We start from the raw sequence: 27,249 nt of genomic DNA, 5'->3' as shown, positions 1-27,249 counted from the left end.
CAGAGGGCGCCCTACATAAATGCGATTGTACAGAAATATATCATAGTTGTCTACAGCTATTCAATGTCTGTATTTTATTCCAAGGATCCCTGATACAGAATATGCCTATGTCGATGGAATGGAGAGTGACGGCCCTTCATCTGAAGGAACTTACAATGACTTGAATGAAAATTTGAAAGGTAACTTGAATATACAACTATCTTCTGTAAAATGAAAAGTGTGGTATATTATTACTAAGTATATGTTTGCACCAACAATTTCAACCAATTTGTGAAAACCCGTTTACTAAACTGTTAAAACAAAACAGACAACATGAAGTGTTTAATTTATTTTCATCTATATTGTAAAAGTGATCTTTGATTGGCCGGCCAATTAGCCAAATTCCTGGATATTTATTTCAGAGAGCAAAGGGAAAGCGGATGCCAATGACATTAATCTGATTAATTTGACTGCAGAGACGAAAGAAAGAAAACCACAAGAAGAGGTAAATTGGTTTTATCAAATACATCAAATATGCAAACTAAGATATATTATAAGAAAAACACAATCTTTGAAGCCAATCATGTTATTTACTAATTTCGAAATCAACTGACTCAATAATAACAATACCGGAATATATGTAACGTACGAAATCATAATAATCATAATATTTAAATCTTATAAAGCGCATTACATTAATAATAATCACTATACACTGTACAACTGATTGAAAAAAACCAACACCCCCCCCCCACACACACAAATGGAAAAAAACCCACAAAAAACCACAAAAAACAAAAACAAAAATAACCCCTAAAATATTCGACATTATTATCCTTTAGGCTGCACAGGCTGCAATTGAGAATGTTTTTCACAAAATAACCAAAGATATTTTCACTAAAAATGGGTACGTTATTTAAAAACGACATTGTATCTGCTAAATAGTGGTCAATATTATCTTTAGGTGGTGTAGTGATAAGTTTAAATCTTGAGCGAATGCTTGGTTATTAATCTGTCACCATGTTTAAACTGTACTGGTAGAACTGGAGTATAATTTTCCGAACAAACAACGGCAATGTATTCACTGAAAATAGTTAAAAATATCAATAATTCAACATTGTACATGTTAAGTTCAGTGGTCGATATTATCCGTCAGTTGATATAGTACAGAGACACGTTAAGTTGAAATCGTGATAGCCCGGCGTTGAGGGCGCTGATTATTGGGTGCGAACTCAAAACTATCTGATTTTTATCGTATCTACAGTTACAGGTGATGTAATACAGTTGACAATATACGATATTACGAGTAAGTTATTGTACTTTAAAACATTACAAAAACCGTTCCAGTTGCAGCTTTAACTTGTTTCAAATTTTATAAATGATATATACGTAACCATTCCAAATATCACATGTCTTTGATTCTCATGAACACCGAGCAGAATTAATGATCGGTGAAGTTCATTGATTGTGACAATTTTTGTTTGGAAGTTTTTCTAAACTAATTCACATGTCAAATTTCTCCTAAGGTCGACAAGGACAAGTAACCATGCAATTGGCGTCTGAAGGACCTCTCAAAACGAAACGATATGGAGGCTGAACTGTGATGCGTTCTCGCCTCGTCTGCCAACAATCATCCTGTACTGGAATAATTCTGATATCAGAGCGTACAAGAAATATCACATCTACCATTGCTTTTAGATTTCTACACTGGTTTTACACCGACAATGGTGGCTAGTGTGAAATAATAAGGCAGTGGGAGATATCCCCTGTAACTAATATTATAAATAGTTTATCCGTGTATAAAGCGTGTACAGTATTCAGAGTATATAGGCCAATGTCATTTATGATAGCAGAAAGCTAGCTTTCAGCTGTAAGATATCTACCGTACTTAACCGCGATAGCGCCCTCACTCAAGTCGTGGCCCAGTATTTTCGGTAGCAAGTTTGTTTTTGGTAAATATTAAACTTCTAAACTTACAAACTATTGCTACGACATGTAGATGTGGTATCGATAGATATGTTGTTTTAATCGTCCTAAGAGTAGGGGGCATTTCTGATGACGTTCATGAACTTTCATTGTATATTTCTGAGGATTTCCAGGATTTACACTATCTTGATTGACATGGGAATTGTATCCACACAACAAAGCTTGTATTGTGTAATCGCATCACAAAATAATAGTTTTTAGATTTGTTTGTGTCATCTGTCTTTGTAACCTGGAAGCTCGGTTGCTGCAGTAATACAAACCAATCACAGCACGCCCAGCACATTGTACATATTATCTAGGCCTCTAACATTACAGCAGACGAGAATTTCAAATAGATATGTAATTTAAAATTTGACTAAACTATAAATAAAAGATAAATATACAGCATACATGTTTTTACCTTGCGTTTCTTTAGGTGTAAATGATTTGAGTGTACATATTTTCAAAAATTATGTGGACGTAGAAAACCCCATTGAGATGATCAATATCATATTATAAATCATTGAAGTTCTTGCCAGTTTCTGAGAAAAATAACCTTATGCCATAGCAATACATATTCAAACTGTCAAACAAGAATATAGTGATAAACATATATAGCAAAAGTTACTGTGTAGATATCACTAAACAATGAACACATTGGAATATACTCCATTCTGCTATTAGATAAGATAAGATAAGATAAGAAAAGATAAGATAAGAAAAAGGAAAGAAAAGAAAAGCAAAGAAAAAGAATCATAAAAGAAAAGAAGGAAAGAGAAGAGAAGAGAAGAGAAGAGAAGAGAAGAGAAGAGAAGAGAAGAGAAGAGAAGAGAAGAGAAACGAAGAAAATAAAATATATGTTTATTGTATATAAAAAAGACGACATATATACAAACACGACATTATTTAAAGTTGTTAGTCTGCAATCATTAAAATGCATGACTTGTGCTACATGAAAAAGACTTTAAAAAAATCAAATAACATTGAAAATAACAGCTATTTGTCATATCATGATATAAATCAAAGATATTACTAGGTGATTGCATACTTGCCTAGCAATGCACTTTTCAAGAATAAGTAAGTGCAACAGATCTAAAATCATTCAACTGTTTAGTATTATTGTTTTGATTCCGAATTAGATCACAGTAGATAGCTTCCTTCTAGGGTAAGGTACAAACTGAGTATAAGTGAATAACAGAACAAGTCGGGTGTCGGAATACGTTTACTTTCTATCAACCGATTCCTCATAACATTGGATAAATGAGCGTGTCTGGGAGTTCTACTTTGGCAATGCAGTTACCAAAAAAACACACACACAAGTCACAAGTCCGCAATTTCAAAACAATCTTGAGGTTTTTTATGTGCTTTCTGGCGTCCACATCTTTTATAAAACAACATACCACAGTCGACGTATGACTATGGAAATCAAGGTATAGGCAAATTTAGATTAACACACACTAATATTACATATGGAAGACAACACAAGTGGATGAAAACGATGCCTTGGTCATAAAATAACAAATTTGCAATGCTTTGTGGCAACAATGTACACTTCATTTAATTATGAGGCAGGTGACAGCCATAATCGAAGCAAGAAGGTATGTGATAATGTGTCTGCCTTGATATCGTGTGTGTGTGTGTGTGTGTGTGTGTGTGTGTGTGTGTGTGTGTATGTATGTATGTATGTATGTATGTATGTATGTATGTATGTATGTATGTATGTATGTGTGTGTGTCTGTGTGTGTGTGTTTGTGCGCATTCGTGCGAGCATGCATGCATGCATGCATGCATGCATGTGTGTCACTCACAATTTGTGTGTAACCTCAAACCACTTGTTTTGAGGTCTGAGGTGTAAGAAAAATTTTAAATGGGCGGTTTTTTTTTTAAATTTCTAAAGCAAGGCAGGTACGGTTACTAATTTGTTTTGGTTTTCACGGCAATTCCTCTGCGTGCCCCCCCCCCCCCGCCCCCACCGACCTTAAATAACGACGACTTGGTTTCAGTTTGTAATCTATCATAGTTTGCCGATAGCTTGGTTTCCGTCGTGGTACTTTAATTTGGCAGGTTCAAAGGTTTAAAGGCACTCTTGCACAATGCGTCATATGATCACCTTTGTATAGAGTACGTTATCAAAGGATGGCACTGGTACTTTTCAAAACGTCGAATAAACTGGACCATGTACATGTATAACTTGCAATGATACCATAACCTAATTTACCATCAATACAATATATAACATATATGCCACATCCTTGACCCCAGGCCTATTAAAGCGAATTAACCATTTATATTTTACAGAGCGTCAACCCAGATTTACGCTTTTGTGGTAAACAGGAAACAAAAGATGAAGTACGCCTGTCAAAGAAGTTCATCAAGCGGTCAGGGAAAAAGCATATGATAACGATACATAGGATCGAGTGGATGTTGCCAGGGTTTTTTGGAACTCTTCCAGACAGACATTATAAATTTACTGTTCAACCTTGTTCTGCTTATATAAGTTAAGAGCTAAAGGTTCCCCTAATCACTGACAGTGTAGTCATTTTTATAATAATATGTATATCTATATCCTAGTCATTGTGAAATACACACTCCATTTTGTTCTTCACACATTCTTTCTTAACTCGTTCTTTTCTTCAAATGAAGCAATGAGAACAGTGGACCAGTGTTTTTAATGACAATGAGCCCACACCTCGATAAATAGAATATTTTTGGTATTTGTAGTACATCAAACATTTTGCAAGTACTTTACAGCAATTACATTTTACTAACATTTCTACTACAATTCATGACTTTCCCAAGGCAAACAGTCTGATATTATTCAATCATAAACATTGCCTCATCATACAATTGGGTTGTAGGATGCTTTTCAAGTAACCCGCATTCTTAAAACATTTATAACTTTGGTGGTTATTCCTTCCATAATTCCTTATAATGTTATGAAATTTAAATCAACTTTGCACTGATTTGGCGAGGCACTTCAATCAAATTGTAAACATATAGAGCCAATGTCATTGTAGTACATATATTTAAAGCTCATGTATTTAAAAAACAAACAACGTTGACACGCTGTTGTTGCATCACCATTTCACCGTTGCTATAGATGGTATCTTAGTTGATTGGTGAGTATTTATCAATTCAAAAGTGTTGAATGATTTTCCACTTGTCTAACCCCTAATATTTTTTATCTTTGCAATATGCCTCCTTATTTCACTGTTGCTATTGGCGTGGTCTTGTTACTAGGAATCTATGTGTCCGTCATTAACAAGTTTATCCCAGAACTTATTCGTCTCTATTGTTAGCTTTGCCTTGAACGCCATCATTTGGTTGTTGCTATGGGCGTGGTCTTGTTATTAGGTATATGTGTGTTTTCTTTTCAGAAGTTTATCCACTTGCCTAATCATCCCAGTTTTCATCTTTGTAATATGTATCCTCATTTGGTTGCTAAAGATGTGGTCTTGTTGCTAGGGGTATGCATAAATTATATTATTTATTAGTGGTTAATCGTTAGTATCCTTGCCGAGTATACCAAGCATTTGGCGGTTGCAAAAGGGTGTGGTCATGGTTGCTAGGACCAGTGTCTTGAACAACATCTGCAGAATAACGCCTATAGAAAACAGCACCACCAAATCTTATCCCCACCCCACTGAAAACGTTTTCGAGATATAACTTTGTGGCCAAAATTCACATTTATATTACATCAATGATGGTAATCATAATGTCCATCCTTAGAAATAACTCCAATAAACTTCAACCTAGTCTGCCAAGTAGTTCTGAAATTGAAGGTTTTTTGACCAAAAAGGCATATTTTAGATCTACTTTGCATATCAATGATGAAATCATCATGTAATGAACAATTCTTCCCTTACAAATAACAAAATTTAATAAATGATAACACAAAAGAACATCTATAGGGCACCTGTAATCTTTGCAAGGACAACTCGAGGCTCAGAATAAGTAAATGACAAACATTACTGTATGGTAGGGGATGCAAAGACACTGGATACTAGGCAATTGGAGAAGGCTGAGACTAATTTTTAAAGAGATAAGTCTTGAGAGAATGGCGGAAGAATGTTTGAGACTGGGAATGGCGGAGATTGAGAGGAAGGCTTTTCCATGATGAACATGGATAATGTGAGAGAAAGATCTCAAAAGTACTGTTTATTTCTTATCCTCCAGTCTACTGCAGTATCTTTTAAATATTTAAATGCAAATTAACAAACACAGCAATAATTTCAACAACGCACCAACAAATGTTTGGTGGATCACTTCATGACCTAACCGGAAATAATGGCAAAAATCTCCCGATTAAGTAATTCCCGTGTGAAAGTCCCTGACTCATTACATAGTCATAAATAAAGGTGGTTTAGAACAAGAAACACAACTCCCCTGAAATTACTGCAATTTGTTGTTTCGGTAGGTCGTTCGCTTCAGTTTTGTAGAAAATGCATAGTAATCTTTGACCTTATCGTGTTACACACTAAAAAAGTCCCCGAAGTATCATTTTGAGCAGTATTCGACAGTCTTCGGAAAAAAGGGTGCCACACCAAAAAAATACGTTATCATATAATGAGGACGACTCCACATATACTTTGGCATTTCAATACACTGCAAATAGTGTGGACGCGCTACAAGTGCCTGTGGTGGCGATGTACGTGCAATATTTGCATATTAGGTATGTATTAGTCACGTGACCATAGTGTCATTTACGATCTCGCAGTAAAACCTGCCGGCTTTTCGAACATATACTTACTAGCAGATCAGTAACAGAGTGAGCAGTGACAACACTAGTACTCCAGGACTGTTATGGAAAGATGGCTGACTTTGTTGTTGCGGCTATATTGATTGTGATTATTTGCATTGCGTACTATCACATGAAGGGTTCAAATGATCCTAACAAGGTACGTATCATTGTGTGGTTTGGTGTTAACAACGAACTGCATCGCAATCACGTGTGGAATGCACTAAAATGTATATCTGAAGTGATGGTTTGTATGTGAGTGCACGTACACTCTAGATGTATTTAGGCACCTTACAAGACACTTAGACAGTGACGCAGAGGATGGGTAAGACTGGAAAGAAAGAGAGAGAGAGAGACGTATGTGGTGACGTGGCTAACATCGATATATTGTTCCATATGTCATAGAACTTCAAAAGTCTTGTATTAGTTGTATCATGGATGTATCTCACTAATACATCCATGGTTGTATACAGCAGGGTCTATAATAGAGACGAGTAATGACGTAGTAAGAGTTCAATTTTTATAACTCTCTGAAGTTGTGACCCTAAATTATGTTCATGTGGGCTATGCTGTTGTTCTTGACGGGTGTATGTCTTTATTTGTGACCCCACACTCTTTGACTTAAGGGAAGCGATCACTATCAGACAGACCGTAGTGCCGCAGTGTGCCGGTGCCGGCCCCCTTGTGTCGGTCCGCTCTGATTGCTGCTGCCGCGGGAGCGTGTTATTAATGAGCTCATTAACGAGAACAAAAAGAAACGTGCCGGTGGTTGCCGGGATGGAGTGCCGCGGCAGAGTAAGAGTCAGCACAATGCAATTTGCATCAAACGGCTTCGATTATGCGCCGCTCATGATCGCCAGTGTCACTTTGATAAACGCAAAGTTTATCTTTGTTTAATTGTTTATCTGAACGCTGTGTGACTGACATCAGTTCTAGACAAGTCAAATGACCTATAGTTGAGAGAAATGTACGAATGACGTTCTCCTATAATTCCTTTGATGATAAAAATGCTTTGTTGGATAACAGCGAATGCAGTGCAAAGACCTATGAAATGCTTGGCGATGTCACGTTTCATCACCTTTGTACCCCGGCTTTTGAGGTCTATCCTTGTATATACGCTTCATTCCATTTTGTTACCATCCTTCTTTTCATTTCTAAATTTAAGAGCTCTGCATTTTTTCGCCTTTTGTAAGTTAACATTTAATTACTGTCTCAACATTCCTGGTTTCGGCACTGAAATATAAGTAACTAGACAGTCACATAAAAGGTCCCTGTCAGGTTGACTGTGCGATGGAGGGTGGGTAACAATGGATAAAAAGAGAGAGAATTTGCTATGTGATGTGACTATTAAATCCAGAATAACCTTTTTTTCATACATAAAAGTAACTATTAACCTTTATGATGAATAATTACAACGTGTATGGGGATAGGGTAACGGTATCAATATCCTGACAAACAGTTCTTTGATGATCTTATATGCCTCACCCCCCACCTCACCACCAATACATTTATATAAATTGTTATATTTTCACAGTTTTATTTAGTAGTGAGATTTATCATTTGTACTTCTTACTGGCAAACAAACCAATGTCCATTACAAATATGAGTAACCCAGGGGCCTTGTTACTCCGAGTCGAAAGATAAGAAGTGCTAAAACTCACACATATTTTCTGGCCGGTCGAAGAAATATTTTGTTGTATGATAAAAGTAACCTAAATGAGTAATCTTATCTTTAGGAAAAAACGGAGAAAATAACGACTCTAAATTTGGTACAAAACAACTAGGGCATAACTGTCATATTTTCGCGATCGGTTCTTAAACACGTACAACTTGGCTTGCGCGTGGTATAATGTCTGAAGTCATGGAAGTAATTCAATGTACTGTGCCGTGTTAGATCACGTCATTGAGGGTTTCTTGTATAGCCACTACTCTCTACTACTGCGTAAGAAATAAAGTTGCACCGAAGCTGAGGTTCTGTCTACAGACATATAACATGTCATGGCGCTTGTAAAAAGCTCAGACCACTATGAATTCGTTAATGGTCTGAGTCTGAAAAGTAAAGAGTCAAGTAAAGTTCATACAGTGGTTGGGGTAAACAAGTCTTAAGAGTTCACGCAGTCACGTAATAGTTATAAAATAGACAGTTTTTGACATTCAAATTTACGAGTGTTTCAGACCGATAATAAATTAAAAGTAAGCTATGAAAACAGAGTTGTAAACCTTTACATATTAAGCATGAAAAGTATGTTGTATGTGTAGCTATGCCAGGAATTACGTGCGGATGTCGAAATCTTTGACTCACTGAATATTTCCGAGTAAAGCGACTAGCGCAGAGCTGACATTAAATAGGCAGACATTTGTTGAAACACTACGTGCTTATGTTAGATAAGCTCATAATCTAGCCCTTCGTTTCTTGATACATTTGTTCATCTCACCAATTACTGAATTGGAATGTGTTGCGTTAAGGTAGGAGAGGTGTCAAATTCGAATTACGTCAACGACGCAACTTTCGGCGCAGACTGAAACGGGCGCTGTTGTCAACATTCGAACGCGAAACAAACTCGTGTTTGGAAGTGAAGTGAAGTGTTATATGTTTTTCGATCGCTGTACGTACTCATGAATTGGAGATTTAGGGTGGACGGAATGTAATTTCGTATGAGTTGTCCTTGCGAAGAAAATTAACTTTACTACCATGACTTAAAGAGGAACTGTATTATAAATGTTAGACTTGTTGAAATGTATCAACAACCACACTCCCTGTATTGCCGGTCAAGCGAAACCATTGACGTGCGAAACAGAAAAGTTTGAGTCGACCATATCAAAAATATAACACTACGTTCAGTGTCTAACGCTAGAATTTCATCTCTCAACCTACTAAATGTCAACCTACAGAAACTATTTTACTTTTTAATGGGTCTGTTTGTACACCTAAACATGCAATTATTTATTTTTTATTTAAATATCCCCCAAATTGAGAAATGGAAGAATTTTCACTATACCACAGCACTAACATAAAGTGTCAACAAAAGAACTATTTTTCCTCACTACATACTGGATTTGTATTCATAGTATTACTACATAGTGATTTGAAATTGGATTGACATGTTAAATTTTGGCCAATTAAGTTAGGGGGGGGGGGACTAAATGTTTTTAGCTTTTTGTCCTACATTGAACTATTGACCTCACCCCTAATGTGTTGATTTATCATACATAATCATGTACTGACAGAACTATCCCTTGGTGCCCATGTGTTCCAATATTATGAAATTTCATGTGAATTTTGTCCAAACATGTTGAAAGTTGGAAGGGCGGGAGGGGGTCATAATTATATAAATTATAACAAATAATTATCCCAATCCACATCCATATGGCCACTGAATTGAATTTGTATCGATTATACTGACTTTTATAATAATACATATATTTTATCAATATTTATCTCAGGTTACATACAATGCAGAGGAAGTCCACCGTAAAGCTTTCGCTAAAATACCAGGAATGTCAAAATCTGACCCTGTGTAAGTTTTGATATAATTCATATAGTTCTTAATGTTGCAACTGGAGAGTTTTAAAAACATGTTTCGTTAAGTATATCTGACCTTTAACAGTGTTAAAACAACTGTGCGAAAATATATTTTTGTACTTGCTCACTCAATAGGGTACATAAAATCAAATTGAGTTTTTTTTTTTTTTTTTTTTTTTTTTTTTTTTTTTTTTTGTTTATTTATTTGTTTTTGGGTGGTCCGCTCCCTAAAATCAGTGGCTACAGCATAATCATGATTTAACATTTAATTAACATGTACAATGTCCAATTATAGGACTTTTAACAATATTTAGTGAATCTATTGTTGGTGTCTGATCTGAAAACAACAACAATACTTTATTTACAGGAAGTGCACATTTAAGTTGTGTTTCAATTTTGTAATGGTTTAAAGTAGTACTGTTCATTTTTTTATTCCAAAATATGTTGTCCCCCCCCCCTCTCCTCCGAATGTGATATGCAAATCATCTTAAATCAACATATATCATAAATGTAACACATATCAGCAAGCCAGCTTAGGCCTATTGAACAAAAAAGGTGTGTTTCCGATTACGCTCAATTTTAGAATGGGGTGGGGTTGGTAGACTTTTTTTATATATTAATATTTTGTCAAATGAGAGTGTCTAGTTCGGGTAGGTATGTGTTCCGTTGTTTTCCATAATTGTGGTATCTGTACATGTGTTTTGGGTTTCTTCTCATCAGGTGTATAGCCATTACAGATTGGAAGAACAGTTTCATATTGTCTCTTTTTAAGTTGATGTCAGTTTCCGCATCCACTTCGCATTTTTCGCGATTCTATTATTTTTTTCTCGAATACGTAAAAAATGTTTAGGGTCGGTGTGAAAAACTAGGTGGGGTAGGGTAACCGGGATTTTATTAGGCCTTACTGATAACATGATCATGACTTATTTTAGGAAAGGAAATCTACCTGATATAGACGCAGCTGGTAGTTTGCACCAATTCCTGATGAAGCTGCATCCCAAATATGGTCGTATAGCCTCGTTTTGGTACGGTAAACGTCATTATGTAAGTTTTGCGTCACCGGAAGCCTTCAAGGAACACATCGAGGTGTTCGACAGACCACGTAAGTGGTGTACCTCATTCAGTTTTCACTATCAATAATTTAGATTAAGAAAATTCAAAGTAAGGCTAAATAAACAAGAATTAGTTATTTCGCAATTTGAGAAACATTTGCTGTAATACTTTTATTTTTTGCTTAAAGTGCATGGGTCAACTTCATACGCTACTTATATATCGTAAACACATATGCTTACATAACCCTCACCTAGAATCATATTAATATGCTTCAAAATATGTAACTATGTAACTTGTAGCGCTGTGCATTTGCTCTACGATCTTGACGTCAATGGGAATTCGATCACCAAGACCCAAGTGGGTGTAACTCCTGTTCTGAAGAATGAATGAGTTACGTCCCTCCTGTTCTGTGCAATCACTATTTTTGGAGACATCCTAACATTATGCTACAAAACCATGTATTCAGGGTACGTACATGTTACACAATAGATATCGCGATTGCTAGTATTAATTAACATATTTACTTTGTTGAATAACACAAATGTAAATTTTCATATGAAACAAAACAACGTTGACAAAGATGAACGATAAGATCTAGCCCATGTGCATTAAACATGTCATGTCTGCGGAAGAGGTTCTCCATTGGTTTATTATTTTTTTTGTATTCAACTAGTACTTGCTCGAATGGCTGATTAATTAATTTGGTTAAAGTTTACTACCAAACCAGAAAGACTATAATGTGTAGTATCGCGCCATCGCATTTACAACATGAATTGTGTTTTTTTTATATAATACTTGTTCTGTTTACTGAAATTGCTGTTGTGTATGCTAAAGAATTGCCGTCCATTAACTAAAACTGCTGTCCATTTGCTAAAACTGCTGTTCTATATGCTGAAATGATTGTTATCTATGCTAAACTTGGTGTTCTATATGTTAAAATTGCTTGTTCTAGATGCTAAAATTTATGTCCAATAGCTAAAAATAGTGGTTCTATCTGCTGCAGCCACGGTTCTATAAAATAAATAAAATGTCCCATTGCCCTTCTTCATTTTGGTAAAAGTGACGTTCTATTTACACTTGCAAAGATTGTTCGACATTCTATTTGGTAAATTTGTTACCGTATTTGTAAGACTTTTGTAAAGATATTTTGTGTTCTTCTTACAACTCGATAGTTGAACTTTTCGACTTCATGGTACCCATCTATGGTAAAGACAGTGTGACCATAACTAACGGAGAGACCGTGAAAAGACGTCGCAAGCACTTTGATGTACCCTTCGGATATGCAGCTGTTAAGAAGAAATACTGTCATTTCCACAAGGTACTAAAAATATTACAAGTTTTACCAAAACAGAAATACTTTGGTTAATAAGTAAACATGTTATTCTACCAAACGTTAACTTTCACTGAACTTTGAATATGAAATTAGACAGGCTGGTCCACTTCAGTTTCTTCTTAATGATAAGTTTTCAATAATTGCACAGTATCAGCTGCATATTTGCAATTGTGTTTCAAGAAAATAGATATACATTATTGCAAACAGTTCAGCGGTCACGAAGCAGCCGTTTTCTCCAGGCTATTGCTTGATATATATGATTAACTAAATCGGCCAAAATTTACGTCATATTTTTTCTCAATACAAGACTCCTGTTTTATGATATAGTTATGAAATACACACATCTCTGATCATATCTTTATTATGATGATAGTTTCCTTACTAAAGTAACTATTCTTATGTTCTGTTTTGCATATTCTGTTTATAATATTTATATATATATATTATATTTATATATATATATATATATATATGGTTCATGATATTATTATATATATATATATATATATATATATATATATATATATATATATATATAGTTTTGGTAGTACTGGAACTCTTTCTTTAGAGTTCCAGTACTACCAAAACTATTACGCTCTGCCACTGCGGTATAGAGCACTGTCTTATAGCAGATTGACACTCACCGAATTATATATATATATATATATATATATATATATATATATATATATATATATATATATATATATATATATATATATATATATATATATATATATATATATATATATGTGTGTGAATAGTAATCTCTTCGATATATTTCCTTTGTAGGTTAGTGACGAAATGCTAGCTAAGTTGTCTGCATTGCCAGCTGGAGAACACATTCCCTTCACGGAATACATGTCAATTTCAGTTTTGAAGGCCTTTAGCCGGGCTTCATTTGGAGATATCTTTGACGACGAAAAGAAAGCGATAACCTTTCTCCACAACTACGATATCGTAAGTATCCTTTATTTCAAATTCATTGAAAACATGTTTACATACTAACAGTCTTAATATACGTAGTATCTTTTACGGGTTGTCGGTGTCCGAGTGGTTAAATCAATTGCCTCTTACCACTGCGGTCGGAGTTTGATTCAATTTTACCATGCTGTAAGTAAGAAGAGTGTCCTTCAGTTTGACTCTACCGAATAACGCAGGTTTTCCACGGGTACTCCGATTTCTTCCTGCACTAACACTGAACCTTTCTCCTGTTATTTGGCAATGCCTTTTAGATGGTGTATATAAATAAGTAAATAATTTGATAGGTAGACAGAAGTATATCAAGTAAGGAATATATGTTATTTCACCATTCTGATAAACCATTCGTACAGCACATGGTAGAATCAACTGCTAGTATATGACTATTCAGGTCATTTTTTGATATGCTGGAAAAAAACTATCATTTTTTTTTACCGTTATCTCATTCTATCAGACCTGGGATATATTGAATAAGACCATAGCAGCCGACGTGGAGAAGAATGAGGAATTCAATCGAGGTAAATCAAATACTCTGTGATTTAACGATTTGAAATAAAACTATGAATGTTAAACATAATGTGTTGATTTCATTCACTTTCACTTATCGGTATTGGAGGAGACGTCGATCAAAACGTCTGTACCCTTAGACGGAAGTGACGGAAGTGACGTATGGACTTAGACGCTGCACTGCGTATAGACACTACTTCCACTGTCTGCTACCACATAGCAGGAAGTGACATAAGCACCAATGAGAAGTTCAGTTTAGATTATGATCATGGGTATTACTTTTACCCAAGTTTTTTTTCCATTTTGGATAGCGACACAGTAAATGAGCAAACCTCAAAATAAATAAGACAGTTTTGAAATGTTATTTGCCGGGGAATACAACATTGTTCATCTAAGCTTATGTATTAATATATTTATCACCTCAACAAACAAGAGTACATTTTGGGAAAAAACAAAATGAAGTTCCTTAATAGTTGTAGAAATGGCAATCACTTTTCACAACTGAATAGGGAACTTGCAATCCAGACTGAGCATGTTCAGACGCAAAGGACTATGGGATTATCTGTGGTTACCGCAATACTTAATCTGGAGCTACTGATACAATTGTCAGGATAACTATGAATTGATTATTTGTGGTCAGAAACAATGTATCAACATTGTTTACTATATACTAAGTGATTAGTATTTATTATCACATTTCCCATGATACAACATTCAACATGGCGGGTTTGCAAGTTCCCTATTGGACTGCATACATTCAAATGATAAGCAAGGTATTACTTACTGTCCAAATTCTACATGTGCTCAACCATATTTAGATGCAGTGTAATACTGATGCTGTTACGGCCTGCATGTCCTTTATTTCAAATGATTGTCAAGTTGCTCATTAAGGTATTGAATTCTCTTCAGGCCATTTTTAGGGCAATACATCAAGAAAAGAAACCTGTTAAGATTGATTAAATCCACCATGTTTATTCACAGCTCTGAAAGAATGGAAGGATTTAATTCGAGATGTAATTGAGCTGCGTCGAAATAACCCTCCCCCTGATGCAGAGAGGGCTATCATTGATGTCTTACTAGAGCATTGCGAGTCAGAGGAACATCTTTTGGCCGAGGCTTCAACCTACTTGGTAGATGGTTTCCATACCACAGTGTTTAGTAAGAATATTACCTACCTAATACTATTGTCTAATGTATGTATGTATGTATGTATGTATGTATGTATGTATGTATGTATGTATGTATGTATATGTGTGTGTATGTATGTATGTATGTATGTATGTATGTATGTATGTATGTGTGTGTGTGTGTGTACCGTACCGTACCGTACGTACGTATGTATGTATGTATGTATGTATGTATGTATGTATGTATGTATGTATGTATGTATGTATGTATGTATGTATGTATGTTATTTGACCATACAAAGATTCTACTTAATTACTCTGTTTATACTTCAGTGGTGGTATGGGTGATGTACTTTATGGCTCAACAACCTGAACTTCAAGACAGAGTGTGCAAAGAAATTGTTGCTGTACTTGGTAAAGAGACGAAAGTAGACTTCAGCAATCAGTCCAAACTGGTGTAAGTACAATTATTTTATATGTTATTGTTCCACACCATATAGGAAGTCCGTAACCTTCATATGTTATAATTCTAATACGTAAAACAATTCAAAAGTACCATGACACAAACTCTTGTTATATATTGATACGAGATATTACTGTTTTTCACATTCTTCCCTTTACACGACACGACAAGCTAGACACGACACGACACGACATGACACGACACAACACAACACAGCACCTAAAGTGAAAATTCGTAGTTTCATGTGTCGAAGACATGCACCATCCAATACTGTGTGAAAGAAAATAAAAATATATACATGTGCTCTTAAAAGTCACTCAGTGACACTTTCAAAGGTAAAAACAGTAAACCCAAATTATTGAACTATTGAGTTAGTGAAAACTATTTTTCTTATATTTCAAGGTACCTGAGACAGGTGATTGATGAATCAATTAGGCTTGCGACTATTACACCATTCACTACCAGAGCAGACTTTGGCAAGGACGTCGAAGTTCAAGGCTATACCATTCCAAAAGGGGTGAGTAATCTAAAAAAGTACGAATCGAGATTTGAATGCACTGTCGTCATACATTTTCTAAAATATAAAATTGAATACCTTTAAATTGATAATATTTCATATAGTGATCAAGGTAAACTGTCTGAAACAACTGTATATTTTGAATGAAAGTAGCTAATGTGTCGCAATGAATTGGTCAGGAAAGTACACATTTGGTGTCTTGAGGTAACCATGTATATATGGTTTTAACATGATTTAAGAGTCAAGGCGGATTGTTTCATAGTTCCTATAATGAACGAAATAGGGTGATGCATGAACATATAGGTTATAATAAAGAGATACAGTTATATTTCAATAATAATGCAGTATAAGTAAGAACTTAAATCATACATCATACGTGTACTTACTTATAACATCTACATCCGGGTTATAATACTGATGTGAGGTAGGTCTAGAAGGCAAAGGGCTATCAAGGCACATTTTTATTTCATTTCAACGTTGGAAGAGCATATTATATGAAATGCTTAGCCACAGTCGGAAATTTGAAAATAAATTGCACACAAAACCCATGCTGAAGGACCGTGTTCGCTGTCTAATTTAAATATACAACGTAATTTGGTATAAAATGTCTCCAGTTCTTCTGATATTTCATCGAATTTTTTACCCTTAGGTCGGCGTAATATATGCTCTTGGAGTGGTACATTTGGATCCGAAGATATGGCCAGAACCAGAAAAGTAAGTGGTTTGTAGCGCATCTGAACAGCAACTGTTCTGTAGATACACGGGTTTTAAAATCACTCCAAACTAAGCTTGTCATTGGCTCTATGCACAAGACGAAAGCTTCTTCCTGGCGCATAAAAAAATAATAGAAGTAATTTGAAGATAAACCATTTTGTTTTGAAACTAGTAGACACTGTTATGTTTTCCCACATTGTTAACAAAACAATGAGCGGTCATATTGCAGACTAAAATGGCTGAAATTTGACATTAAACTTTTTTGACATTTTCTCACCTTGATTTGAACTATTACAGAATGGGTTCGAGTTTTCGTGAAGAAAATGATAGAAAATATATATTAAACTGTTTATTACCGATTCACATTCTAAGTAACGCATTTATTCAAATTGACACCATCTGCTTTGATTTCATTAACTTGGATTGAGTAATTGACCTCCAATCTATGGTCATTGTTTATAAGTCGACGAGTTAGATATAAGTCGAAATAAAAGTCATTCACACACACGTACGTACGTACTTGTAGGCATCCATCCATCCATCCATCCATCCATCCATCAGTTACCTACCCATCAACTTTTCAGACAACCAAGTTGAACCTACATACCTACCTAACTACTTACCTATACCTACCTACCTCTACATAGTTCTACCTACCCACCCACCCACCTACCTACCTACCTACCTACCTACTATAGGTACCTATTATAATAAACCTACCTATTAAGATAAACCATAGGCTTATTTTCTTTCGTTTTTCTAGATTTGACCCAGACCGTTTTACCAAAGAGAAAGTCTCAAAGCGTCATAAGATGGCATTCTCACCATTTGGAATTGGAAAGAGAATGTGTCCTGGATATCGAATGACATACGCTGAGGTGTCGGTCTTCCTTGCTGATTTATTTCGTAGCTTCAAATTTCAACTAGTGGAGGGGCAGGTTGCTATCCCTAAGTTTGGTCTGGTAACCCAACCAAGAGAGGAAATTTGGTTGATTGCTACAAAACGTGAATGAGAACAATCAGCATGATAACAATAAGCATGAAGTTGAATTTAAAAAAAAAGGAATTTGTGTTATTTCGTCGTAATTGGTGACATAGGTTATTTGAATCATAGGTCCTTGTAATTGGCCATATTTGTTTACAAATATTTTGTGTGTAATGTCTACTTACTAATAGTTGTTTTTGTTTCCGTTTTTTTTTTCTTTAAAAAAATATATTTTCCCTACAAGGTTCTGTGTAATAAAGTAATGATTTGAAAAGGTGGTGCTGTGTTTTTTTTCGAAATCAATTACCTCTTCTTTTACTGGTTTTCTCTTCTCATGGTTATTGTGACGAGAAGGGTCACAGATTTGAAGGGTCACCAATTAAGTGCGCTCAGTAAAAATAACTCATAAATAATTGATAAGGTAGTCCTAGGAAAGTTGGTTTATTAAATACCAGCAAAAGAAGAGGTTAAAATTGATATAGAAAAAAAACCCGCACCACACCAGTTTTTCAAATCATTACTTTATTACATGACAGCTTGTAGGGAAAAGATATTTTTTTAAAAAGGCAAAAAAGGAAACAATAAACAAATAAAAATATTTTGTAAACAAATATGACCCCTTTGCTTGAATCGTAAATGATAATTTGTAATCATAAGTGAACACGTTAAATTTATAAATATTGGCATACGATATTAAATTAGTTATTTTAATAATCCCCATAATTATAGGTTATTCATTTGTGCACAGTATATTATTTACTTTATAACAACTATGTAACACATACTTGTTGAAGGGTAATGTTGTAGTTATCAGTTTGTCACCTGTTTCGGAGAAATGTGTTTGCACATTTCCACGCTAAAGGTAACACAAAAAAAATGTTCGTCTATCTTAAAGGAGTAGCAAACGCCTTCTTTTGTCTGCGTTATGTACGGTCACTATGTACGGGAGAATTCAGAAATTGTACAATACTCCGCATTTTGCTATCATGTTTACCCAAGATTTAAATCTTGTTTTTAAACTCCGACTTAGGTGGCCTGATAAAAAGTAACAAAATTTAACAATGTTATGCTCCAGGCAAGGGCATATATAGAATAAGTAAGAGTACCCAGTTGAACTAAATAACTTGACGTAACGTATTAACAGAATCACAGTGTAGATAACAAGAACTACTCAAACAATAATTAATGCGAAGGTTGAAAGCAAAGTTTATTTCCATTATTATCAATTCTCACTTAAATGTATATCGTCTGCTTTTTTGAGGGTTTATGTTTTCATATTGAAGGTTTAGTTTTTCAAATTTCAACGTCTTTTAGAACATTATTCTAGTACCCTGTTCACATATCTTTTCATGTGCACAGTGTGTAAGTTCACCTTCGACTTGACTATATATGCTAGTTAATGTTTCCTGGTAGTGGATAAATACTTCTGAAAATTAATGATACGATTAAAGACATACGTCACCTACATATATTGACATTTTGAAATTGAAATTGAAATTCATTTATTATCCCCCCCCCAAAAATTAATTAATTAACATCACAATTATATCAAAAGGGAAAAGAATGAATTCGGATAACAGGAGTCAGAAAATAGCAAGGCTAGTTGGGTCTGACCCCTGGAAGGAGTAGATAATAATAGATGTCTTAGATGCAAATGAAAGTCTAATAATTATAGTTCTCCCTTATGACCCCACCCCATCCCTCTCTCAAATACACTATCTTTGCAGAAAGAAAGCAACGCATAAGAAAAAAAATATATATAACCAATGCTATACAACATACTCTTTAAATAAGTCTTTCCGCAGTGATGTAATAAAATGGCGTCTCGTAGTTTCTTTTTTGGTGTCGTGTTTTATTGCATTCCATATGGTCGCACCAGTGTAAGTCATCGATTGTTTTCCATAATGTGTTTTAACAGAGGGTACACATAAATTACCTTGGGCTTTTTGTCGTTTATTGTAGTCATAATCTAACACCGTTCAGTAATAAGAAATAGAATGCGGTAAATTGTCGTGTAACAAATCATAAACAAACTTGTCTTGCTCTCATGTCTCATCATACAAGTTTATAGCATGTGTATTCCTTTTTCATCAACATCCACCCTTTAATCCATAAGTGCAGCTGTCTGACGTTGTCTGTCTGTCTGTCTGTCTGTCTGTCTGTCTGTCTGTCTGTCTGTCTGTTTCTGTCTATCTATCTGTCTGTCTGTCTGTCTGTCTGTCTGTCTGTCTGTCCGTCCGTCTGTATGTCTCTCCCTCTGTCTGTCTGTCTGTCTGTCTGTCTGTCTGTATGTATGTATGTATGTATGTATGTATGTATGTATGTCTCTATCTATCTCTCTTTCTCTCTCTGTCTCTCTCTGTCTTTGTCTGTCTGTCTGTCTGTCTGTCTGTCTGTCTGTCTGTCTGTCTGTCTGTGCCTCTCTCTTCTCTGTCTATCTGTCTGTCTGTCTGTCTGTCTGTCTGTCTGTCTGTCTGTCTGTCTGTCTGTCTGTGTCTCACTCTGTCTCTGTCTCTCTTCCCATAATTTGACGAAGAAAGGATAGACAATAGAGATAATGAAATTTAGAACCGTTAGTTTATTATATTAATATTCAAAATTAAAAAAGATTGCCTATATGTCATTTAACATGTTAGGACAATTTTGATATTGTAATATAATTGGGTTTTTCTATGATAACCCATTTTTTCTTAGTACAAGTTGTCATCAAACATTCTACTTTGGAAAAGCTTTCAATGGCAAAATAAATCTCTTCCCCATAGATCTATAATAACAAAATTACTAGCCACCCTTTTAATCTTCAACTTTTAAAAAGTTTTCCATCGTTATCGAATATCCCTCAGTGATGTCATTTTCAGTATACTCTGGTCTGGAAAATTTTGCATTTAAAAAGGAATTTTAATGCGAGTGTCTTTTGAACTCGTGATACTGTCATAAGGCGCATTGAGAAGTTTCATATTTACGCAATGGTTTAATATATGGGGATAAACACATTTCTGTATACATGAAAGCCCCATCAGCAAATTACGACATAGGAATAGTGAAAAGCAATACTCTGTTATCGTTTATCACAAACAGTATTAATTACAGCTTTTAGGTGGTACTTATAAGGCAATGCACTGGATAACAATTTTCACTGAATAACACACTCAATCACGTGATGAAATTATATTCTATACCAGTCTAGTCAGCTGCAAAAAGCATATATCCAGAAAACGATGTATACTTGTGACTTGGGTGGCTGTGGAACTGATAAGGATAACTAGCAGAGTATGGTAGCTTCATCCATACTTGATCACCTTCGTCACAAGGAATGATGACGTCATTTCCTGTTTGTTGGAGTTCTGCTGGGCCTGAGGCACCACTTCCCATTCCAGAATGAGCTGCGAGGATTTGTACATTGTTCTTGGTCAGTTGAATGTGTAGGTTTTTGTTGTAATATTTCAGAGCGTTAAAGGTGAAAAAATAGTAGCCTGATACTGGACAGGTGAAAATGCCCGTCAGAGGATTGTATCCATTACCAACATTGGTGAACACGTGATCATATACAATGATATTCTCGCTCGGATTTGACGACGTGGAACTTGTCTTGGCCGCAGAGAAAGCAACTTTTCTTGCCGTTGTGGTTGATTGACCCGTACAGCATTGTACACATCCAGTTTCTAAACTCGTATGTTGACACACTCCGCTCGAGACCAGAAAGATCACCGCAAGGGTAAAGAATAAAATCCGCATTGTGTTCACTGTAATTCAACAAAACAAATAGAGTCACACACTAAAGAGCCGTTATAACCAACATTGGACTGCAAGATATACTACGTCGTGTTGTTCAGCCCCATTAAATCGGGCTTCTCACATAACAAATGAGTGCTGACTGATGGGGGGGGGGGGGGGGTACGACAGGTCGAACTTTCAGACTACATGCTACCAATACCAGACATACCAGAACTACCATGCACGTTACGTCGCCCGAATTATGTTGTCTGGCAGGGCTATGAAAAATTAGTCAAGAACAAAAAAATGATTCCATTGAATATAGGTGGCTCCACTTACATTAATAATACGAGAACGTTTGGCGGACACTCTAGCCTTTAAATGTTACAGAATACACCAGTTCGTATTAAACCCAGCGACAAATACGAATTTACTGTATATGGGTTCATGATGTCAGGGATACACACATTTTACATAACAGAGCTAGACACACCAATTGCTGAAAGACCATAGAGTTTCTTCACGTAACATATTTAGTTAATAAAACCACCCGACATTTCTTTTCCTAATGGTCTCGTCATCATCGGTCACATCGTCAAAAGCAGGTTGTATCAACTTTGTCAAATAAATGGACTCAAGCTTAAATGGTTAAGTACTCACTTACCGATCGAGGTTATCAGAGAGCTGTCACAGGGAATTGAAGAGGTCCACAGCCAGTCCTGCTCTGTAGCGTACTTGCTTGACAGCAACTAACAAACTGTTAATTCTGTACTTCTTTATATCCTCCTCTTGTTTACAGGAAACACCTTCTTCGTCTAGTTACAATTTCCGAGAAGAAGAGAGAAAATACTATTTTTTCTTTGAACCATGCAGCAAAACAAGTCCACGTCAGGAGTGGTAATCTAAACACTCTGCCTGGGTGGAATCATTTGAATATAAATCAAAGTGAGATTCGATTACATGTTTATAAGAACCAGGTCTGCTTATGTATGTCGAAACCATATAATTAGTTTTATAAACGATTTCATGTTTCTGTTGTAAGTTGTGTACCAAAGCGTGAATTGTTGACTGATAGCTTCTAATTAGTCCAACCAACCAACCAACCAACCAACCAACCAACCAACCACTCGGTCGGTCGGTCGGTCGGTCGGTCGGTCAGTCAGTCAGTCAGTCAGTCAAAACACTCAAAAAAGCCGTCAAAGACGCTTAACAAGTAACTCTGTCGGGGTTTTCAAAAATTACATTGCAACAAAATTATAATTTAGTCTTAATGTCTTTCGGGAGTGGGAGAGTGACGTCGTTCAGATAGTGGACTGTTCCATATTATTAGTGTACATCAAGGGGTGTGCGGTAGTCCTTATCGCTGGAGCGAAGCACACAAGGAGCAAGTTTATCACAGGTCCGATCCGATCCGTTCCGTCTAAGAAGCTGCAGTCATGCAATAATTGACGCTTTTATAAATAATTTGGATTTGTGAGTGACATTTTAATCCCACAGTACATAGTTGGGTCGTGGTAGCATTCCATAGCGTAGTTTATGGTTACTGCACAAGTATCAAATAGTTGCTGGTAAAGTTTTCTACTTTGACCGGGCGATGGTTTACATATACTCCGATGTCATCTGCCAAGCGACGCCAATGACAATCAACGTACGTTTGTATTTACACTACTTAAATACGATAAATTAATAAATAATAAATCTCTACCTGAATAACTCACCGTCAATGTTGTGTAGCGGCCTTGGTATGTCTCGTCTGTAGCTGCCCTAAATAAATACAACATGTTCTAGATAATCAGTCTCTCAAAGGTTGGTCAGAGGTGAATGCAGTGGGGGGGGGGGGGGGGGTATGTTGTGTACACGGTAGGTATGCATACAGGGAACATTAAATGGCAAACTAGGGTCATGGAACGTTATTTTAGCTTTGCCATGATACGTATACGTACCTACCAGGGCAGCAAATATATATCCTTCACCTGATCCTTCGTATGATGCAATGTACTCATAATATATGACCCGTCACCTTCTTTATTGCAAATAAAATGTTTGTAATAGATATCGAGCGTCGGCCCAGTTTTGCAGTTGCTCATAAAACATTCAAACTGTCAACAAAATCGTTCGAGTCTTAGCCAGTTATTGACACCGAGCACCACCCAAAAAAAATGAACTTTACAGCATGTTTCTAGTTGACAAACACATGAAAGAGATCTTAAGAAATTGTGACCATTAAAAATGAAAGACAGGCACTACATAAACAACCGAAGAATTAGAAACCGGGCATTTAGCTTACTGAGATACAAAAATGTAGATCTAGACTACAATCTAAAACTTCTGTTTTTCTATGTGGTAGATTACAAAAGTCGCTGATAATGGCGCCTCTATAATCAACTTGTAATAAGGGTTGTTTTAAACTCTGGAAGTCCCCAAAGTGTACCTTGCAAGATCATGGAAGTCATCTGAAACGCCGTCCTGCTTTGAATACAGTTACACCAACATCCATTCAATAGCTCATATCAACAGTTTTCAGTGAATATATTCTGGTTGTAATGATCGGGAAATGATACTCAAGTTATAACTAGTACAGTTTTAACATGGTGACATATTCAAAGCCTAGCTTTAGCTCACGGTTTAAACTTGCCACTACACTACCTATATATAATATTGACCACTGCATAACAGATACAATGTAATTGACGAATAATTGTTAGTGAATATGTATTTGGTTATTGGTGAAAAAAATGTCCCAGTTGCAGGTAGTGCAAGTTCAAGCTTCCACAGTAAATTTAATTATGTGAACCATAATCAGATACTGAACTTTTTGAAATGAAGGTGCCTGTCGATGTAACACGATATAGTGACTGGCGTCATTATCAATTATTAACCGAAAAAGTTGTTTACGACAGTATATGAAGTATCTTCGTTGGCTAGCTAATGGCGGTTAATTTAGCTTTCAAGGATGTATCCTAAAGTAAAACTTAGAAGCCGACTTCAAATTGCCTTGTTGTGGTTATAAATACTTTTATGTACGTGTCTGGTCACCGGTACGGGTCACCTTGTCTGATGATACAAAGAACCCATTTTATTCATAAGCTGTAAACAACATTTTGTCTCCAAATCCTTTCTCGTAAACGCATGGTGACGAAATATCACTGCACTGCTGATACACTTTCCCTTGTGTGAATGAACCTGTCATGACACAATTTTGCAAGTGTTCTCAATGTTTGGCGTTGATCTCTAGAACCTAATAAGCCATGCACATACATGTACAGTGTTACAGTTCAGTAACATGTCCTTGCAGTGATTCGTAATACACCACCAGAACAAATTGTTACAGTAATATGTCGATACAAAGTGGTATTCTCATAAACCATTGTAGTGCTGGGATTTCATACATTCATTATTTCTGGTAATGTTCATTTTATTCAGTGAGTTACTAAGTAGTTTTAGTTGGGTCTATTGATACTAGTACACGCACTGTACAAAGGCGTAAATCGGGGTCGATTTAAAGTACACCCTCAACGTCGAGTATTTCAATCTCGTTGGACTCCTGTTAATGTCAGAATTCGAAATTTGCCAACTATTCAGATTTTTCCCGTCACCTGGCGGCAACTTGTACCACCAGCCAAACAACACTCTGCGCACATTGTAAGTGCACCCAAAGGTCAGAACACAGACAGAAGATCTCTGTGGCATTATGTATCACTAGCCCCACCTACACGTAGGTCGTCCTACCTGAGGCAGTCCCAAGTCCTACCTGAGGTAGGGTAGATTTGTGTCTACACGTAGGAAGGTTACAGCGTAGATATCGCGCGTTCCGTCCTGACAGTACTATAGGACGAAGTCAGGAGGGTTTCAGGAAACCTCTCAAAGGTGTCCTAAGTCAGGCCGGTTTCAGGACAGGTTCAGGACGCGTTTGCGTCTACACGCGCTTCAAACTATCCTGAATCCTACCTCAGGTAGGATTTTTAGTGCCGTGTAGACGGGGCTTATAGTCACATTACTTGTAATCAGAACAGTAGTATACTTATAGGAGGAGTCCAAACGCCCCCTCAACGTCCAGTTCAAAGAACACTAAAAAAGAAATAGAGTAGACCATCGGAATTGGAAACCACTGCAAATAGCACCGGTCCCAATGGCATTATAGCAAGGTTGTAGCCAGAGAACGAGACTGGTTAAAATGTAAAGTAAAAGAAGGCGGCATCTACAGTAGTTTTGCATTAAAACTTTTTTTCTAACTTTCGAGGAGACTCGAACGATTCCACTTTTTGTGACAACTTTATTTCTCTCAATTTGAAAATATTTGATGGTTGAAATTCTAAAAAAAAAAATCAAAAAAAAATCTTGATTTGTGTGCAGGATTTTGTAGTGTTGTCCAGATGAAGATATCTTCAAGATGGGATAAATTCATCGCCACTATGAAAATCAAGTTTAAAAAAGACATGATACATGTATATATTTGTCGAGGTAAATTTAGAAGTACCGGATTCTTAGGCCAAGTTAAAAAACTGGTTGGTTCCGGTTACCCGACCCCACCTAGTTTTTCACGCCGACCCTAAAATATTTTTAACGAAAATCGTGAAGTCTCGCAAGAAATAGTGGGTGCGGAAACTGGCATCAACTTAATAAGACAGTTTAAAACTGTTCTTCCATTCTGTAATGGCTGTACATAGGAAGAAATAAACAACACAGAGACCCATGATTTGGAAAACAATGGAAAACCTGAACTAGGCACTCACACATGAAAAAAATATTATAAAATAAAATAAAAAACCTACCTACCCCACCTATAAATTGAATGTAATCGGAACCACACCATTGTTTTTATTACGTCTTAGTCTAACGTTTGGCATGGGTATTTCTAGGGGTTTCTGAATGGGGAATTCTTCAAGAAAGTTGAACTTGCAAACCCACCACCTTGAATATACTGAATGATGCATCATGGGAAATATGATGATAAATATGAATCAATCAGTATTGCATAACCACAAATAAATTAGTCATGGTTACCCTGAACATCGTTAGTAGGAGGTTTGTTTTATCGAGAGCTACAGATTAGGTATTGCGATAACTACAATAATCCCATCGTCCTTTGCGTCTGAGCATGCGCATTCTTGACTGCAAATTCCATATTGTGACGATAATGGAAGGATGGGCTGCATAGAGACGTGAGGGGGTAGGGGTGGGGTCGCAAATCTTTAATCAAGGATAAAAAAATGTATCATTGCTGAAAATATAGAAAAGATACAGCATAGGGTAAAGCTTGAAACTTAAGATACTATTTTGATTGTGGTCAACTTACTAGTCAAAGTTATTAAAGATCTTAAAAGGGATATGGCAAACATATGATATCAACACACAAAATGTACATAATATGTATATGGATATTTCCTTGACAGATCGATAAGCATGGTCGAAATACTACAAGGAAATTAAACAAAGTGTGTTTGTTGAGGTCAGATTGGAAAGGTTTGAAAAAATAATAAGATAATTCACACTCCTTGGGCGGTTGAATTAGATGAGCAGTCACTAGTACAGTAACAGGTCGAAATCGTGATTAAAATGGGGGCGCTGTTTTTTAGGTGTCAACCCAACACCCATTTGATAGGATTTATTGTAGCATAATATGTGTACAGTTATACAAATATATTTACTC

At 36.0% G+C, this 27,249-nt stretch overlaps 1 protein-coding gene and 1 long non-coding RNA gene across 3 annotated transcripts; one reads left to right on the top strand and one right to left on the bottom strand.

Annotated features, from left to right (window-relative positions):
• Positions 1-6,661: 6,661 nt before the first annotated feature.
• On the top strand, positions 6,662-19,755 carry LOC144454030 (cytochrome P450 20A1-like). 2 transcript variants are annotated; one of them, XM_078145437.1, is made up of 11 exons: positions 6,662-6,842; positions 10,127-10,200; positions 11,138-11,307; positions 12,431-12,576; positions 13,384-13,551; positions 14,027-14,090; positions 15,061-15,237; positions 15,540-15,663; positions 16,072-16,186; positions 16,836-16,900; positions 17,664-19,754. In XM_078145437.1, exons 1-11 carry the CDS (start codon positions 6,756-6,758, stop codon positions 17,911-17,913), a joined length of 1,440 nt encoding a protein of 479 aa, XP_078001563.1. In that variant the 5' UTR covers positions 6,662-6,755; the 3' UTR covers positions 17,914-19,754. The 2 variants fall into 2 exon arrangements, with proteins under 2 accessions (XP_078001563.1, XP_078001564.1); XM_078145438.1 differs by lacking the exon at positions 10,127-10,200 and having other exon boundaries at positions 6,708-6,842; positions 17,664-19,755.
• A 677-nt stretch (positions 19,756-20,432) lies between these two features.
• LOC144432583 (uncharacterized) lies at positions 20,433-23,332 on the bottom strand. Its single transcript, XR_013480732.1, has 3 exons — positions 23,318-23,332; positions 22,264-22,414; positions 20,433-21,628 (listed from the first exon to the last, which is right to left on the bottom strand). It is a non-coding gene; the product is annotated as an uncharacterized LOC144432583 (long non-coding RNA).
• Between the last annotated feature and the right edge of the window lie 3,917 nt (positions 23,333-27,249).

Source organism: Glandiceps talaboti, chromosome 3 (genome assembly GCF_964340395.1).
Source record: "Glandiceps talaboti chromosome 3, keGlaTala1.1, whole genome shotgun sequence".
Taxonomy (NCBI): Eukaryota; Metazoa; Hemichordata; class Enteropneusta; family Spengelidae; genus Glandiceps; species Glandiceps talaboti.
The sequence above is the reverse complement of the archived record's forward strand: the minus strand, read 5'-3'. Positions and strand labels throughout refer to the sequence as shown.